This window comes from Benincasa hispida, chromosome 11 (assembly GCF_027475165.1).
Source record: "Benincasa hispida cultivar pf3 chromosome 11, pf3_genome.v1.1, whole genome shotgun sequence".
In the NCBI taxonomy this organism is placed as follows: domain Eukaryota; kingdom Viridiplantae; phylum Streptophyta; class Magnoliopsida; order Cucurbitales; family Cucurbitaceae; genus Benincasa; species Benincasa hispida.
This window is the reverse complement of record NC_143488.1, coordinates 6,930,963-6,949,927: the sequence shown is the minus strand read 5'-3', so window position 1 is coordinate 6,949,927 and position 18,965 is coordinate 6,930,963. Positions and strand designations below refer to the sequence as shown.

General features: G+C 31.3%; 1 protein-coding gene across 1 annotated transcript; it reads left to right on the top strand.

Moving 5' to 3' along the window:
* Positions 1-13,455: 13,455 nt before the first annotated feature.
* LOC120069201 (uncharacterized) lies at positions 13,456-18,451 on the top strand. Its single transcript, XM_039020885.2, has 3 exons — positions 13,456-13,938; positions 15,669-15,898; positions 18,041-18,451. The coding sequence occupies exons 1-3, from the start codon at positions 13,548-13,550 to the stop codon at positions 18,317-18,319; spliced, it is 900 nt and encodes a 299-aa protein (XP_038876813.1). The 5' UTR covers positions 13,456-13,547; the 3' UTR covers positions 18,320-18,451.
* Positions 18,452-18,965: the final 514 nt, after the last annotated feature.

Genomic DNA, 18,965 nt, shown 5'->3' with positions numbered 1-18,965 from the left:
CTTTCTTAATAATTTCTCTTAAGTGTGACCCTTCATTTTAGATCCTAGAGTTCCGCCCCAATGAGCCAACCGAAAGGAAAAATCGATTTGGGCAAAAACTAAAGCGACCCTATCCATTTCTGGAGTTCGTCTTGATATTGACCAATTGCACAAACTATCCGAAGGGGGACGCTCTCAGAGCACCTCGAGGCCATGTAATAAGGTCTCACGGTGCAAACCAATGAAAGAGACCGTAGGACATGTTGACACACATCCTTCTCCCACTTACAATAAATACTCTCTCCATTCACCTTGATATTGACTCATTCAAACACCATTCGAAGGGGACACTCCCAGAGCGCCTCAAGGCCAAGCATGAGTCTCACGGTGTAAATATTAAGGGAGAAACATGAGTGAAAAAATGATATATCATATACATCTTTGCCTCCCACTAAGTATTTTAACAACCTAGGGTTTAATTTACTTAGGAAAAATACGGCTAATAAATTTTACTAAGTGATTGTTTAAGTTTGCCCAAAAGTAATACTTACTTTGAAAAGTTAAACAATTTTGATTAACATTCATTAAACACTTTAACAAATATTAATTAACAATTGCATGCTTGTAACAAATCTATCTAATTCACCTTTCCAGGTAGGTTCCCAGGTAGGGGTATTCCGTTTCCATTAGCTTAAATACCCCAAACTAGCCAGAACCCGCTTAGACAAAAGGTCCCTTATAGATATATTTGCTACAAGTTTAATTTTTTATTGAAATCAATTTAATCGTATTAAACTGATTTAAAAGATTAATCTAATTTCTAATCTCATTAGAAATTTGTGAACTTAGGGCTATCTCAATCATATTTTAAAACTATTTTAAAAAATATTTTACCTAAGTTTGCATGCAACTCTTGGTTATTGATTTTAATTTCTAATTTCATTTATTTATAACTCTTATAAAGTAAATGAAACAAATTAAAACCGACATTGCAAGCATTGACATACTTTATAAAATTATGACGTTTATAAGATTACCTAAAGTAATGTCATGCATCATGCAATGTTCATTCATTACTAATATATAACATTTATATAACTAAGTAATGAATCATGCTATAGCATTCATTCCATACAACCATTCAGCCTTATATTGTAACACTTATAATATAAATGATGCATGGATATGCTATAATGCATGCATACATATACTATAACTCTTATATTATATGATGCATGAGCATGCTTTATGTAATTAAATCATGCATACTAGTATATTATAACACTTATAATATAAAATGATGCATGAAAATAAATGCATAACCTATGGTGGATTTTAAAATGCATAACCCATAGTGGATTTTAAAACTATATGACATACATTATGACATATAATAAAAAGATACATCACATGTATATTTATACTAAAAGTTGATGGACCAGGATAGAAAATCTCTAAACAAGGAAATAAAAGGCTAATCTATTACAAATAGGAGTCCACCGGTTTAGAACAAATGAATCGAGTCTTGAACTGTTCACCTCGAACCGCTCCACAAAGAACCCTTGCAGCTAATTGTGTAGCAAACGTCTAATCGTCGAGCAACAAGGCGTCGAGTATATACGATCGTTTATATGTGTCGCGTAGCTTATGAGATACAATATAAACTATAGGTTATGTGTTATATATAATATAACATATAGTTATATATACATATAATAAGTTAGTTATTATATATAATATATATGAAATTATTATTTAAATTAAATTATATTTAATTTAATTTAATTTTAAGTTTTAAATTAAAGGGAGTGAAATAACTTCTCTTCCCTTAATTTTCTCAAAACGTATGTGGAGAGTGTGGTGTTGGAAGTTACGAGATTTCTTCTTTTTCTTTTAGCCATAGACTCAGAGAGGGTCTCTGTATGCTCTGCAAGATCCCCCTAAAAATTCCTCTCTCAAAATACTCTTCTTCTTCTCAAAAGAAACATAGAGCTCACACCTCCTGTGATTCTCATCCCTTATTAAGAATAAAGTGAAAATTCTTATGGTGGTGTCCAAGTTGGGTTGCTGTAATTTTGTTCGAGGTCTTTGTGATTATTTGTGACAGATTGAGAAGGAATTTCGTGAAGTTTTTTTTTTTTGCTTCAAAGGTAAGATTTTCCTTTTCCTAATTTCTTCTGTTAAATGCATGTTGTAATCATAATTTATGTACTGTAAATTTTGATTTTTGTGAAAATAAAATTTGGAACGAATTCTACTTCCGCAATCGAACTTCATCGTTCCTTCAATATATTCACATAAGGCTTAGAAATGGTTGTTTTTATTTTACTAGATTTGATTAAAAAAACTTATAATTAATTTTAAGATTTATTGAAAGTATATGGAACAATTTCACTACAAAATTCAAAGTTTTCCCAATGCCAAAAAATGTCAGGCAAAGTTTTTCTGATAAAACAACGGTCATCGATAGTTGCATTGGCAGACCTTTGTCGACAGAGTATCTGTTGACATTGAACCACAATGTGTCTAGATAGGCTCTCTCGACTCTTGTACTTAGTGTCGATAAAACTGGCTTATGCAAATGCTACTTAAGCAACCAAAGAAAATTAGACTTTTCCTAATGCTACTTTTTTAGCGTCGAGAAATGATGGCTCTGCCGACTTTAGAATCGTTAAAAAAGGAATTCGTTCCGACGCCAATTTAATATAGTGTTGAGAAAGGGTAAAACTTTACCAAATTTTCAAATATTTCTCGACGGCTTTAAAATTGGTGTCAGGAAATGGTCATTTTAACCCACACCACTTTAAAATAGCGTCAAGAAAGGGTTGAGAAAACGAAAAAGTGTCACCCTTTCCCGACGCTACTAATATGGCGTTAGGGGAAGTGACTTACTCAATGTCATATAAATGGTATTGGGACAAGTCATTTCTCCCTTTGATTTTTTTTTTATCAAGAAAAAATCTCGTGAGAAATTAAAATTCTTATAGTGATTTGAGCATTTGAAAGTACAAGTATCCAAATAAAATCTCAAATTATAAGGTCTAATTTGATATTTTAATCCAATATTATTATATTTCTCCATTATGTATAAAATTATTAATCATTTGAAATTTTTTATTCATGCAAGGATTAATATTGAAAAGTTAAATATTATTTTTTATTTTATAAAATTTCCTTGGGAATTTTTTTGGATTAAACTTTTGAAATAAAATTAGACATTACAAGACTTATTTTAGTATAAGAATAAAAGATAAAATCTGTCTTGAATTGTGTTCAGTACCCCAATAATAATTACTACAGTTATTAAAAAGTTTTTTTTAAATAAAAATAAAAACCCAGAGAGAAAGGATTATTTTATAAAATTAATAACTAATAAACATTACAAAAAAACCGTGTGGATTAGATGTAGAAGAATGTTTATTATTAATTCTCGATGACATATACTGCCTCTCGTGAAGTCAAGGTTCAAATTCTAACTCTCTCATTTAAAGCATGTTTGAAAGTGATTTTGAAATAGTCAAATTACTTTTGTTATTTTCAAAATCATCCAAAAAATAGATTTATTCCTTCAAAGTCAATTTTAATATTATGAAAAATGAGTTTAAACATTGAATTTATTTTGACTAATAAAAGTTATATTTCAAATTGATTTTAAATGTGACAAAAGTTATTTTAATCATTTTAAAATTATTTTCAAACATGCACTTATTGTCCTTAAAAAAATCAATTCTAGTAAAAATGAGTATAATTCACCTGACATATAAATGTATTAGCGATCGAGAGGTATGTGTTTTAGTTTCCCGTATACCTATTATACTAAAAAAAAGAAAAAAAATCAACCCCACATGCTTGAGTTCGGGGTTGGAGTTGGGTGTATGAAATATGCTTGATAAATCCATGTTATAAACAAAGGAGATGGGCTCTCACAATCTAGATTTAGCTAGTTTGGTGAAAAAAATGTAAGAGTTGTTTATGTTTAGAGTGTATAGTTATATAACTTAGATTAATAATGTTATATTTGGAGTGCAGGTTTAGGAAGCATGAGTTTATAAAAGTTAAGTTTCTTTTAGACATATTTTTCGTCATAGTTTGAATGAGTTATATAAATATAAACATTTTTTTTTGTCAAACTCAAATTTCACTATAGTTCAAATATATTTTGCATAATTAGCATTTTATTTTAGATAACTAGGTTGTAATTAGGTAAGCTCAAGTTCAATTATTCGTCCTTTACAATGAATTAAGAGTAAAACATTGTTAGAATTTTAGATAGAAATGATAGGGGTGTTCATGAGTTGGGTTGGGTTGAAAGACTTTTTAGACCAAACCCAATTGTTCAGGTTGTAAATTTTTTCAACCTAAAAATCTTTATCAAAAAAATGAACCCAACCATGAAATATTTGAGTTGGGTTGGTTCGGATTAATCGAGTCATTTATTTAAAATTTTGTTCTAAAAAGAAGCCGAACGTAAATATGTAAAAATCTAATTTAATTATTTTCATGTATTGAATTAAAATTAACAACTCAATTTCAATTTATATAGTGAAAATTTTCTTTCTAAAATGCAAATAAACTACTTTTAAGAGTTGTTGAAGAATAAATTATTAAAAAAATATTGTAATTAAATAAAATTAGAATCAACATATGTATAAATAATTGTATTATAAGTAATAAAAAAATATTTTAAAGTTAATAATAAATTCGGGTTGGTTCGGGTTGATTTGAGTTATATTAGATGAATTCCATGAACGAATCCAACATATAAAATTTTTATTTATTTAAATCCAACATAACCCAAATGAATTGATAACCCAATCCGATTTGAATTGGATTGGTCGGTTTTTTCTAGTCGTTAGATTTTTTTAACACTCCCGAAATGAATCTTAAAAAGAATAAGTTGGTGATTGGTGATACGAAAAAAGGCATCAGACCACAATGACGTCAAGATGGTGTTTCATTTAATGCATTCAAATAACGAGTCGAGCTTAATTAAAGGGATTAGATATCAAACTACTTCAAATTAAGCTTCAATTATTCTTTTTAATGGTTTCAAACTCCTGAGTGGCTGATTGAAAAGACCCATTTTCGTACTTATGGAGCTTTATTAGTTTATTTTCATTTTAAAGACCTTTTATGTATGGTTATAAATTACTGGTCCTATATAACATTTAAGTTTCAGAGGCTACTCTGGACAAATTTCAATGGAATTAAAGTCTTTTTAGCCTATAGTCACGAGTAACTTGATAAATTTAGGATCATTCAAATAATCTTGATCAAGCTATCTTGTGGAGTGATTCGAATCTCAAGTTTAGAGATGAGTTTTCTTTACTCTTGATCTTAATCGTTAAGGTAATTTGTTCCAAAATGTTAGATATTATAATTAAATTTACTTTCACACATTAACTTAAGTTTAGGTAGGTAGCCCCACACTCTTAAGTAATCCAGGTTAGGTAGGTAGTCCTTCCACAACTCGTAGGGAGTCTTATCTAGCTTTATGTAATGAACCTTGTTAAGAATAAAAAAAAGGTAGAAGACACAGCTTCCCCCCACATATTATCAAACAGTCTAGAACTTAATAACATAGCATTCATCATTTCTTTTAAAGTTATATTTTTACGTTCCACTATACCATTTTGTTGAGGTGAACACGGAGCGGTTACTTCATGAATGATACTGTTTAATTCACCTAATTCCTTAAGGAAAATGTCAATATATTCACTTCCTCTATTGGATCTTTTTTTTTTTTTTTTTTAAATTTTTCTATCTAATTGATTTTCTACTTCAGCTTTGAATTTTAAAAACATGTTACTAGCTTCATCCTTTGATTTTAGAAGGTAAATTTTTTTATATCAAGAATAATCATCAACAAAAGATATATAATATTTTTTGCCACCTATACTCATAGTGTTTCTAAAATCAGCTAGATTTGTGTGGATTAGCTCAAGTAATTCTGTACTATGTGTTATTGATTTAAAAGGTTTTTTTTCGCAAATTTTGCTTCTATACATCTATTATTTTCATATGAATTAGATACATTAATAAGATGCAGATTCTTAAGCCTTTTAATTGATGCAACATTAACATGACCTAATCTGCCATGCTACACATCAAATGATTCAACTATATAAGCAAAACGAGAAGCATTTTCATTCATGGAAATAGCAGCAGGAACAACATTCAAAATAAACAGAACATCAGACAGATATCTCTTACCAACAAAGTTACCATTTTTGGTGATGACAACCTTGTCAGGTTCAAAGACAATCCTAATCCCTGCTTTGTTCAACAGACTCCCTAATACCAAATTTCTACTCAAAGAAGGAACATATAGTACATCACTAAGGGAAAGTGTTTTCCCAGAAGTAAGTTTCAATAAAGTCTTCCTTTCCCAGAAATACTAGTAGCTGTTGAATTCCCCATGAAAACACATTCGCTATTTTCGGTGTCCTAAATCGTGAAAAAGATCTCGATTTAAGTAAAAATGCCTTGATGCACCAGTGTCTAGGATCCCATCAAACTTGCTCTCCACCAAATTTGCCTCCACCACCATTGCAACAATAATGTCTTCTTTAACTATATTAGCTTGTGGAATAGTTTTGGCACATTTTCTTCTGCTTGTGTGTCGCCTCCATATCTGGATTCCAGGGCATTCCATATAACTCTTGTAGATTTTTGGACGAAAAATAGATCAAATAGAGAATCTGTCATGTGGTTGAGCAGATGGCCACATATGGTTTTATTTTCCTTCTCGAACTTGTTAGCATCCAAGGTACAAACTGGATCAATAGCTGTATTTTTGGAGGTTGTCGGATCAGCGATGGCAGCAACATCCTTGGAAGATGTCAGATCAGTCATGGCAGTAGTGTCCTTGGATTTGTCAGGGCTGTCCATGATGAGAAGTAATCCACCACCAACTACTCAAAGAATATCAGCAGCTTCTAGGACCAGTAATGGTAATTGGCTCCGTCGAGCGGCTCCAACTTGGACAGATTTAGAAGAACTTTTCTACATTTGATCGATATTGGTACTGATTTGCTTTCAAATTATTACTTTTCATTAGATTTGGTATCTATTCATTATGCCATGGAAACCCTTAAAGGAACTATCTATCTACTTACCCCTGCCTCAGGGAAGGAATGAATTTCATCTTGTATAGCTGAGTTCCCAACTCCCAAATCAGACGAATCCCCAAAATGGTAGGTTTGAATCGGCGACCTGGCCACTTGCACCCATACAAATCAAAGGACCACCCTCAATGGCAGGAGTTCCCAATTCACTTAGGATTGAGGTCATGTTACTTATGATTATCCTAGTGAAGTGAAGTCTCTATCATGAACGGTGTTATATAACGAGATGTTAACACTTCATGGTCAGGTCTTATACAAATTCTTTGTATAGGATGCCTCCTCTCGTATGTCCCCAACACGAACGATCAGGATCAGACCATCTGTGACAAGTCACAACACTTGTGACTATTCCACAAAGCAGGTCGCATCCGTAGCGTTACCAGGATAAGATTTCCCTCCTATATCCATATACTACAGACCATTTTGGTTATCATCCACTTGTATGTCACCACATACATGCTTGAGTTACATACAGATAACCAGGGATTTTAAGTTTATTGGTTTGTGGTAAAACAAATAAAACAAGAAACTGAGCAAAATACAAGATGTGAAGTAAAATATTATATATTATACAACACAAGTGTTCGTATAATCTGTTTACAAACTACAAGACATTAGACTTTAGGACATCAACCCCAACACTTGTCGGTTTGTAAACCCTTTTCCTTGATTTCCTTACTTAAGTAGGTAAACCCTTTTCCATGTTAAGTATGGTTACTTGTGATAATACTATGATTGTAGGGAAGAGGCTTGAAAATGGTAAAGGAAAAGGAAAATTTTCTAAGTTTTGGATCATAGGGCTCTTAGGTAAGAGTTAGTATGTGTGCCTTGGAGGAAGAAGGAAATTTAGCTAAGTGTGGGAAACCAAAAGTTGATAGCCAAGATGCGTTGAAGGCCAGAGCATGGATGGTACGGCAGCCATGCACATCTAAGGAAGTTAAGAGAGGTGCAAGATATGCGTTGATGAAAAGAAAGGCTTAGGCGAGGGCTGGCAAGCGATGGCCGAGAGTGAGGCCCATGCGACGGCATTGACCTATGCATTGGCTTGAATAGGCGCTGAAGTGAGGTGATGAGGTTAGAAGAGGAAGTGGCCGCACGCAGTAATGTGTGAGGGTGTTATAAGGGCTGGGGGAACATGAGAGCGCGTTGGCCGAGCAAGGGTGTGCATGCTAACGAGCCATGCGATGGAAGGAAGGCCTTGCGTTGGTGAAGAAATGAAGTATTTCAACTTAAACACCGACCTTAGTGGGACAACTGTCGTGACTAGGAGGTTTAATGTCACTTAGTGAGCTACATGTTACCTTAAGAATGCTTAGCACCCATGCACCTCTAAGTATAAAAGAAGGGTTGAAAGAAGTTCTTCATTTGGCTATTTCATTTGTGCAAGAAAAGAGAAAGCACTGCTAAACTGAAGCTTAAAGAGTGTTGATGAAGATTTAAGGCTGTCAGAAGAAATCCCCCACGACTTCGAGCTGAAATCTGAAGTTTTCGTAAGTGGTTCTAGCTCTCGGGTAATCTTGAGCAAGGTGGGAAGATTGAGGGTTTTTGGGCTGAATATGAGGAATTTGAAGCTCAAATTTTAAGGTAAGGGAGCTAAGATATTTATAAACAAGTTTGTAGAAGGAAGTTTTCTAAATTAATATATGGAAAAGGAGTTATTCGAGCCTAAATTTGAAATCTGAAATTTTGGGTTTAAACAAGAAGGCAGCTACTTCATTTGAGCAAGCCAACAACTTGTTAGCCGAGTGGAGGCACTAGTAGGTGCGCATGCAAGGGAAAGGTTGGGTGCAAGGCATTGCGCCAAGTTGCGGCACAAGGGTTGCACTGTAGGGCATGAGGCATTGTTGTGGCGTTGCTGTGGTGTGTGAGGAAGTGACTACACAGCTGCGTTGGTGCTGTGAGTGCTGACGCATAGGTGGGGCGTGTTGCACATTGGCGTTGGGTGTGTGTCATAGCGCAAGAGACAAGCACTTGTGGCTACATAGCCTAGCAGCTTGACTCAAGGTACCTTCCAAGTATGGAATGCGTTAGTGATATGTGTTGATAATGGAGATTGATGCTCTAAGCTTAATGTTAAGCTTGTTCTTGTAAGTTAGGCTCATTAGGGAGCTAGTGGCATTAACCAAAAGTGTTTGTCATTTTCACAGGATAAACGCCAATAGAGAAAGCCTACCAACCGTGAGAAGGATGCCCAAGACTGTGAGTGACAAATTCAAGAGTTTTTCTAAATGCTTTAATGAACGTATGATTTACTTAAAGCTAATTTTCTACTTGCTTCTATTTCTAGTAAAATGAGAAAGTTTTCCAAGTAGAATAGTTTTCAAGGGTGCTCTAAAATGCATGCTTAAGTACAAAAGGATTTCATGAAAGCAAGATTTAAGTTTCTTCCACCCTTTTATGTTTCATGAAGCATGCGTTAGTTAGTTCTTTATGTGATGTTATTACTTGTGAAAGGAAACATTCCAGCCCATGATTTTAGCTTACTTATGCTTTTAAAGTAAGCTTTTATTGCAAGAATAAGTTTTATGATGCTTGATGACAAACCCGATACTGAAGGACCTTGAAAAAGTATTCGGGTCTTAGTACCTAAGGAATGACGGTACTCAGTTATTACCACGTGCACGTAGGTACAGTTAGCATTGGTTGTATTGAGATCACTCTACACCAATTAAGGATTGACATTGAGGGATTGAACAAAAGGGTTCTCTCTCAACTAAGGATTATGTTGTTTGATGAGTTCCAGCAGTTTCAACTCTAAAAAGTTTTTAAGTTTGAGTTTGCTTGATGTTCAATAAATATGTTTTCAAATAGTCACTCACTGGGCTAGTAGCTCATCTTTTCAAATGTTTTCCTTTTTCCCAAGTAGTGGTCAACTCCCCAGAGAATAGTTGTATTGTTACTCTGCCACTCAAGTACATGTTAAAGTAAAGAAGGAAAAGAAGAACTAGGTGTTTATCTTGGCGATGTTTGCACTGATGTCATGTACATATTTAGGAACTAGTAAGGAAATATCAGAACCCACTAAGTTTTGTAAATGTGAATATGTTATGTATGCATTTTGTACTAAACCCGTGTTACTCAGTTTATTATAGATGATGTTAAGGGTTGTATATGATGTTATCTAGTATCAAGGGATATTTAAGCAGGTTATGAAAGTTTAGATGGATAGTGGGTGCCATAAAAGAGCTGGTAATTGCTATTGTCACATTCTCTTTTGGATTAAGAGGGTATCTGGGAGGGGATATGACATGGTTGCTCCCCAAGGTTAACACAACCCCTCTCTTTAGATGTGCACTTATCAGATAGAGGGTTGGAATCACAATGAGAAAAGTTTGGTTTGCTCAGAATCAAAAAAGAAGAAAGGAAGCAGAAACAAGGATACAAAAACTTATTTGTTCAGATCTGAGATGTCTAGTTTTGTAAAGCTATGAAGAAGAAGAAGAAGAAGAAGCTCAACGGAATGAAACGGTTAGAAAAAATATAAATTCAGTTCTGGAAAAATATTAATTGCACCATAAAAAAATCCTAAATGCTTTTATTCTAAACCAACTATTTAAGTTCCTAATGGAATGTATAAGCATGCAACAGAAGAAAACAGAAACAATAAACACTCTAATTACATTTAATTTGAGTTCGAAAACATGCAAAAAATAATATTTAAAAGAGGGTTTCAAGAACACCATACATTGGTTGAATTCCTCCAAATCCAAGTTACTCTCCATCAATTTTCAGCTCCAAATCTACCGTGAACCACCAAGAGATCTTCTCTGTTATTCTTAGCCTTGAACTTGAATGGTGGGACTCAGATTTGAGGTGAATTGTGAAGTATTCAAGAAGGTTTTAACAGAAAACCTTTTTCTGTTGTAGTTTTTGGAGGATTCAGCTTCATCCTCGCTTTCAATTCGAAATTGAAGTGATTTTATATAACATCATGCAACCATTATGTTTGAAGCTGAATGCCACATCAATTTGGACTTGGAAGTGGGCTAGGTGTAGGAAATGTATATAAACACCTCAAATTTTCCAAACAATGGAAAATTCCACTACCAAATCACATATTCAATTTATTTATTGATTTAATTCAAAATTAAATCAAATTTCCAAAAATTGATTTTCTAAAATTGATTTAAAAAGAGAAAATTTTGATTTTTTAATTAATTAAAAAATAATTTAATATCAAATATTAAATCAATCAAACATCTAACTTTAAACATAAATCCTATTCACGTAATCAATATTGAAATATTATAAACTCTCCAATTTCATTTAATTTTGATAAATTAAACGTTAATTATATTGAATATAATTATACAAACCCTAATTTGAAATTGAACAATCAAATTCAAACTTTAATTTACGATTTGAACACTTCAAATTGAAACCCTGTATTCAATTTGAGCATTTCAAATCATAATTCAATTTGAAAACTTCAAATTGAAATCATTTCAAATTCACTCAATTTACTAATTCAAGGTGTTTATGTTTTACGAGCTAGTAGAGGGACCCTATGAACCTACAGATCATGAACTCCAACGATTTGAGATTAATTAGCTAAAACTCTTTAGACTGAATTAATCAATATTCGTTAACTACCGAGTCACACCACTATAGCTCTATAGTTACACTCTCCTCATTATAGATATATTTGTGTCCACTTGATTTAACCATAATTAGTAAGTTGACTCTTCACATGTTATTCGTAATAACGGTTGGGTCAAATATTGTTTTACTCTCGAAATTACATCTTACTTCTTAAGTTCCACTAATCCTCTAATGAACAATTGGTTTGTGATCCAATCACTAAACCGGATCCCTCTTGGGCCAATGAGAGGGTGGGGTCTCTTGTTCAAGACCTGGATTCAGATTCAGTACTTAAGAGATCAACCTTCCTCCTGTCCTTAAATCGGGTAGGCGTGAATTCCATCTTACACCATATGTCACCAACTATCTATCTGGTCTTACCCCTGAAATGGGAGGCTTATTGAGCCGGCGTTGTTGAGCCAACCCTCATCTATGCAAATCTAATGATAATCCTGAATAAACAGGAATTCATAGTTAGCTCAGATCGAGTTACCTAGGTCATCTAAGCGAAATAGTCAGTTTTAAATAGCAAACAACGTTATAAAGTAAGCGTGACTTATTTCTTGGTCTGATCTTATGCAAACTCATTGCGTAGGACGCCCTCACTCCTCATGTCAATACATGAATGAATCAGGATCACTTCGTTTATAGTACCTTACAACAAATTGTAACAACTACAGAGTGGACAACATCTGATAGTGTTACCAGAATAAGGCACCCAACCTTATTCATATACTATAAACCGTTTTGGTTATTTACTTGAACTTGATCCATCTTTATGTCTCCACATAAAGTTTAAGTATTCATATAATAGTCATGAATCTTAGTTTATTGGATTTTATCTTTACAAGTGCAATTTACAAATTCAATAACAACTTTATTGAATAAATGTTGAAACATTCTTATTGATAATAGAAAATGTCTATCTTTACAAACTGCGAGTTTTAGGACATACAACCCAACAGTTCTAACGTTTAAGATTTTATAAAAAAAAAATAAAACAAAAAGAAATAAAAATATTTATTTTTTTCGTGCAAGCATAGTTGCCCGAGCCCCCGCTTCTGACCAAACGAGCAACAACAGCAATGCGCGCATGTGGGAAAAGACCCCTTACTCCCACTCTATCCACTTTTGCAAGTTCCTGGAAGTGGTCTTCTATATATACCCTTTACCCACTCCTCAATTCTCTAATTTAGCATATGTAAAATTTGCTATTCTAATGTGCTTTTGTGGGCCCTAAGGCCTAAAGTGTATGTGGGTCATTCCCAACAAAGATCAATTTTCGGATTTATGGAGCCTTATTAGTTTATTTACATTTTAAAGACCTTTTTTATGTATTGTAGATTACTTTTGTTAGTGGTCCTATATAACATTTAAGTTTGGGGGATACTTTGGGCAAATTTCAACGAAATTAAAGTCTTTTGAACCTATAATCACGAGCAACTTACTTGACAAATTTAGAATCATTCAAATAGTCTTGATCAAGCTATCTTGTGGAGTGATTCTAATCACCAGTTTAGAAATAAATTTTGTTTACTTTTGATCTTAATTATTAAGATAATTCGTTTCAAAAGGTTAATTATTATAATTAAATTTACTTTCCCTAATTAACTTAATATTTTGGGACTTTGGTGATTAAAATGAAAAATATGTCGATGAAATGGCTATTTTTGTGTGGCCTATAGTTTTCAAAGTTATTTTGAAAATTGTGTGGCTCTACAGTCGTGGGTAGGTACAGAATTACATTAGCAAAGCATTTAAAATGTGGTAGACACACACAATTTTCCATTACTCAAAAACCCTAAGCTTTCTCTTTTCCCCTTTCTTACTTAATCGCATTGTTCAATCATTCTACTTCACATGGCGGCAATGGCAACGGCGGTGGTCCGGCAGCCTTCTCCTCCCCTGGAGGCATGGAACGATTTACAGGGGAAAGTGGTGATGGTCACCGGAGCCTCGTCGGGGCTCGGTCGCGAGTTCTGTCTCGATCTCGCCGCCGCTGGTTGCAGGATCGTAGCCGCCGCACGGCGTACGGATCGACTCGAATCGCTTTGTGAAGAAATTAATCGGCTGGAATTGGGCGGCTCTTTTTCTTCTTCTTCTTCTTCTTCGATTGAGAGGGGGATCCGCCGGGCTGTGGCGGTGGAGCTTGATATCAGCGGCGATGGGAAGAGTATCGAGAAATCCGTTAAAAAAGCATGGGATTCTTTCGGCTTCATTGATGCTTTGGTTAATAATGCTGGTTTAAGAGGTCGTTTCTTCCTTCTTTCGTGATCAAGGTTTTAAATGTGGATGATGAAACGAGGAACACTTAAACAATATTATAATTATATGTATATAATATATATATATATATATATATATATATTTAAATTAACAAATAATCATTTTATTTTATTTTAATTTTTAAAAAATAAGTTTAATTTTCTAGAAAGATTGGGAAATGGTCGTAAATAACCCTCCAACGGTTCCATCTTTTGGTATTAACATTTTTAGGCCGATTTGTTTCGTAAGTTTTACAGACATTTAATATTCATATTTGTTTCACATGATTTCATTTTCTAAAATTTAAGATATTATTATAAAATTATCTGACACGGATCTTTTAATATCCGAGATTTTTATGTCGAGAGGATGAACAATAAAAATATAACTTAATTAATTAATCATTTAATATTAAGTATTCATTACTATTCATTTTAATTAATTGTTAAATATGGATATATTATTTAGACTTAATAAATTCCAACTAATATCTTTACCATTAATATTTTATGCTATCTTAATTATTTAATATAAATTATTATTATTTATAAATATTCTAATTAATTAATTAATTAATTTTTAATAATTAATTTAATTATATGTAATTAACAATTATTTATTTATTAAATAATTAATTAACCTAACAATAAGTTATTTAATGTTAAATTTAATCGATCTCTTACATGTAATTAAGTAATTATTTACTTTTTAGTTTCTATATACAAATTATTGAATTGGACACAAATATTTAACTTCCAGCCATTAATTATCATACACGTCCAAAAACACATTAATTATCATAGACATTCAAATATTATATATTGAATATCTGTATCTATGAAATAATATCTGTACTCCAAACGATCCCTTAAAAAATTTGTTAAAATAGTTTTGTCGGTTCATCTCGATTGAGATCAACCATTAAAATTTGGATTAAAAAAATTAACTTTTTCATCATATGTCCTAGAGAAATTGAAACTCTTGGTAGCTTTTTTTCCCCATTTTCTAGCCGATTAGTTTTTTTAGCACAATAATTCTTTAGTGGAGGGAGGAAGTACATGTTACTTACCATCAAGCTTAACTCACTACTTTAATATTTGAACTTTGATATTTTTTAAAGTCTACAAATCGAACACTAAATTTAAAAAAATAGTGTTTTATAAGACATAAAATTTAAACTTTTATCTAATAAATCAATTGATTTTAAAAAAAACCGAATTTGTCAAAGATCTATTAGACACAAGATTTAAAGTTCATAGACCTATTAGACATAAATATAAATTTTGAATGACCTATTAAGTAAATTTAAAAGCTTAGGAACCAAATTTAAGGAATTTTTTACTCCTACAAAATATGATGGATGAGGATTTAAACTTTTAACCTTGAAAGAAAATGAGCAAGAGTATTCCCTGATGTTGACACTTAATGAAGTCATTTGCTTGTTAATGAAACTTTTAGCTTTGTTAATAGTTTCATATGATTTTTTTGCAAATATGCACTTCATTTCTAGATTTTTTAAGCTTGCACTTCAAACACAATTCTCTTAAACCTAGATTATATACACCTTCGCTTTATATTTTTAGGTTTAAGATTTTAAATTTATCCGTCAAACGCTCCTTTAAAGACTAAATTTTAATTATTTCTTGAAATCATAGGGATTGAATTTGTAATTAAACAAAAAAAAAAAATGAAAAAATGAGTTTAATGATGTGACAGGCACTGTGAAGTCTTCATTGGATTTGGGTGAAGAGGAATGGAACAAAGTATTGGGAACAAACCTAACAGGATCATGGTTAGTATCAAAATATGTATGCAGGAAGATGCGTGACACGAAAAGAGGCGGTTCCATTATCAATATTTCTTCAATTGATGGTGTTGGTAGAGGAAATCTTCCTGGAGGCCTTGCCTATGCTGCTACCAAGGCAGGCTTAAACACTTTAACCAAGGTATATACATTCGTTTTTTTTTTTTTTTAATCTCAATTTTACGAAAATATCGATGAAAATATCAATACCGATATTAACATAAACATAATTCAACTGACATATGAAGTATAAATTATTGATCAAGAATCTCGTCGTACGTATTGTTGAACTAAGAAAAAATGATATGATAAAAAAAATGTGAAAAAAAAGTAATTAATAAATATAATTTATGGATTTTAATCAAGTTAAAAGGTTTATTATTTATATTGTATTCACGTTAGTGAATTTTAAGGTTCTTTTTGTGTAATGAAAATGTTGAGTTTTGAATTCATAAAAATGTAAAAATATCAATGGAAATTTAATATCACTTGGTCATGATATAAAAAATTAAATCGTTTTCTTTTTTAAACTTTTATAGAAATAATAATTTAGTACTTTAACTTTAATTGTTGCAATATAGAATTTGTAATTTCAATTTGTAATAATTTAGACCTTAAATTTTAATATTTATAAAAATATAGCCACCCTAAATTTTTAAAAATGTCTATTGTAATATGTGAATATTGAATTTTTTTTTTTTGTCCTTCAACTTTTAAAAATCTTCATTTTAGTCTTTGAATTTTTAAGGAGTGCTTATTTTGATCCTTGTTATATTAATATTTTGTTGATTCTTTAACAAAATGATGAGATGACTTGTATTTTTGGATGACTAAGCTACTAAATAAATTAACTATGCTAAAAAATCTAGAGTTTCAATTTTGAATAAGGTGGCAAAGCGGGATAATGTAAAAGACATTTTTAGTTCAAAATTTTGGTCGCTCAATATTTTGGTGTGTTGGTTATTGATATTTTACTTCATCTTCATCTTGTTCAATATATCTAGAATCTAATCATTAAAAAATACAAGCTCTTTCACATTTCTATTGAAGAATTAACATAATTTTAATAGTACGGACTAAAATAAACACTTTAAAAGTCTAGAGATTAAAATGAACATTTTTGAAAGTTTAAGGACCAAAATAAAACAAGATTCAAAGTTCAGAGACTAAAATAGGATTTAAATCTTATAAAAATTATTGTTAAGATTTAATTAAATTTCTTACCTAGGATAGATCAATAAATTAATTAGGTGTGTTTATAAGCTACAACCTACCTTTAACCAAAGCTTTAATTTGGTAAATTTTTATGTTAGGGTTGAAATTGTTATAAATTTGGTAACATAAGGACTAAATTAATACATACTAAAGGAAGTACAATGACTAATTAATGTATAAGAACTAAATCATTATACATTAATGTTCATAGACTAAATTATTACTTCTATAATATTCAGAGACTAAATTATTACTTCTATAAAAATTTATGGACCAAAATAGTTCTTTTAACCTCTCCCTACATTAGTTCCTAGTCAATTCATCCTTTATGATTTGCTTTGAATTTTTGCATTGTACCTAGCATGTATGGTTCAATGTTATAATCTCTTGCTTGTACATCTTTCTTTTTTTTTTTTCTTTTTCTTTTTTTTTTTTTGGGGTAAAAATACGTTTTTGTTGCTAGGCTTTTAGTTTAACTAGTTTTCATTTAGTTCTTAAATTTCAAAAAGTTACATTTTTAATCTTTAAATTTTGAATTTGGTTTCAATTTAATCTTAAGTTTCAAAATGTTACAATTTTGCCATTGAGATTTGAGTTCTATTTCAATTTAGTCTCCAAATTTCAAGATTTACACTTGTAATCTCAAATTTTCACTAAATACTCACTTTCCGTCTATAGTGTTAATGTTTATTAATTAATTAAGTTTCACTAATTTTCATTATTATTAAAATTATACTTAAAAGTTCACTTTAGAATTATTTTAAATTAATTAATAGACATGAATGTCCTTTACTAAAAATGACTATTTAGCGAAAAATTAAAAGTTAAAAATGTAAAATTTGAAATCTAGAGACCAAATCGAAACGAATTCAAATGTCAAAGGTAAATTGTAACATTTTGAAATCAAGAAACTAAATTGAAATTAAACTCAAAACTTAAACTTAAAAACATAACATTTTGAAATCGAAGATTCAAAATTTAAGGACCTATATATATATATATATATATAGCATTTTTGTTTTGTTAAAACAATGTGACTTTGAAATCTTTATGGTATGATATAATGTAGGTGATGGCTCTTGAATTAGGAGCACATAATATCAGAGTGAATTCCATATCTCCAGGCCTTTTTAAGTCTGAGATTACACAAGGTCTCATGGAGAAAGATTGGCTTAACAACGTAGCATTGAAAACTATCCCTTTAAGGACGTTTGGAACTTCTGATCCGGCTTTAACGACGGTCGTTCGATATCTGGTGCACGACTCTTCTAAATACTTGTCGGGCAACATTTTTATTGTTGATGCAGGTGCCACATTACCTGGTTTCCCTATTTTCTCATCCCTCTAAGCCTCTGTTTTGGATCGAGTTAAAAGTGATTACGTAAAAATCTTATCTGCTTTTAAGTGTTTGCTAATATTGATTATTAATAAATTTGTAAGCATCGCTGGCTTAATCACAGGTTCATTATTTTAAAATCTATTTTATACCCACTTTTGAAAATAAATTGTTATAGAATTATCCATTACTCCTAATAAATCTTCAATTTTCAATTTTATTATTTATAAATTAAAATTCATTTGTATATTTAATAGATTCCACACAAAACTAATTTCTATATCCTAACATTTTAAATTAATTAGTTTAGTCTCACCGATTTTCTCTTTAAATAGCATTGTATCAAAGTAGTTTATATGAACTTATGCGCGCTTTGAAAGTAAGAATGAAAATGAAAGTGTAATACCAAAATTAATGGTACAAAAATGAAAATAAAAGTACTAAGGTCCCGTTTGGTAATCATCTCGTTTTTTTGTTTTTGTTTTTGAAAACTAAGTCTATGGATATTAGTTTCATCTCCAAATTTCTTCTTTTGTTATCTATTTTCACCAATGGCGTCTAAAAAATCAAATCAAATTTTGATAACTAAAAGAATTAGTTTCAAAAAGTTGTTTTTGTTTTTTGAATTTGGCTAAAAATTCAACTATTGTATCTAAAA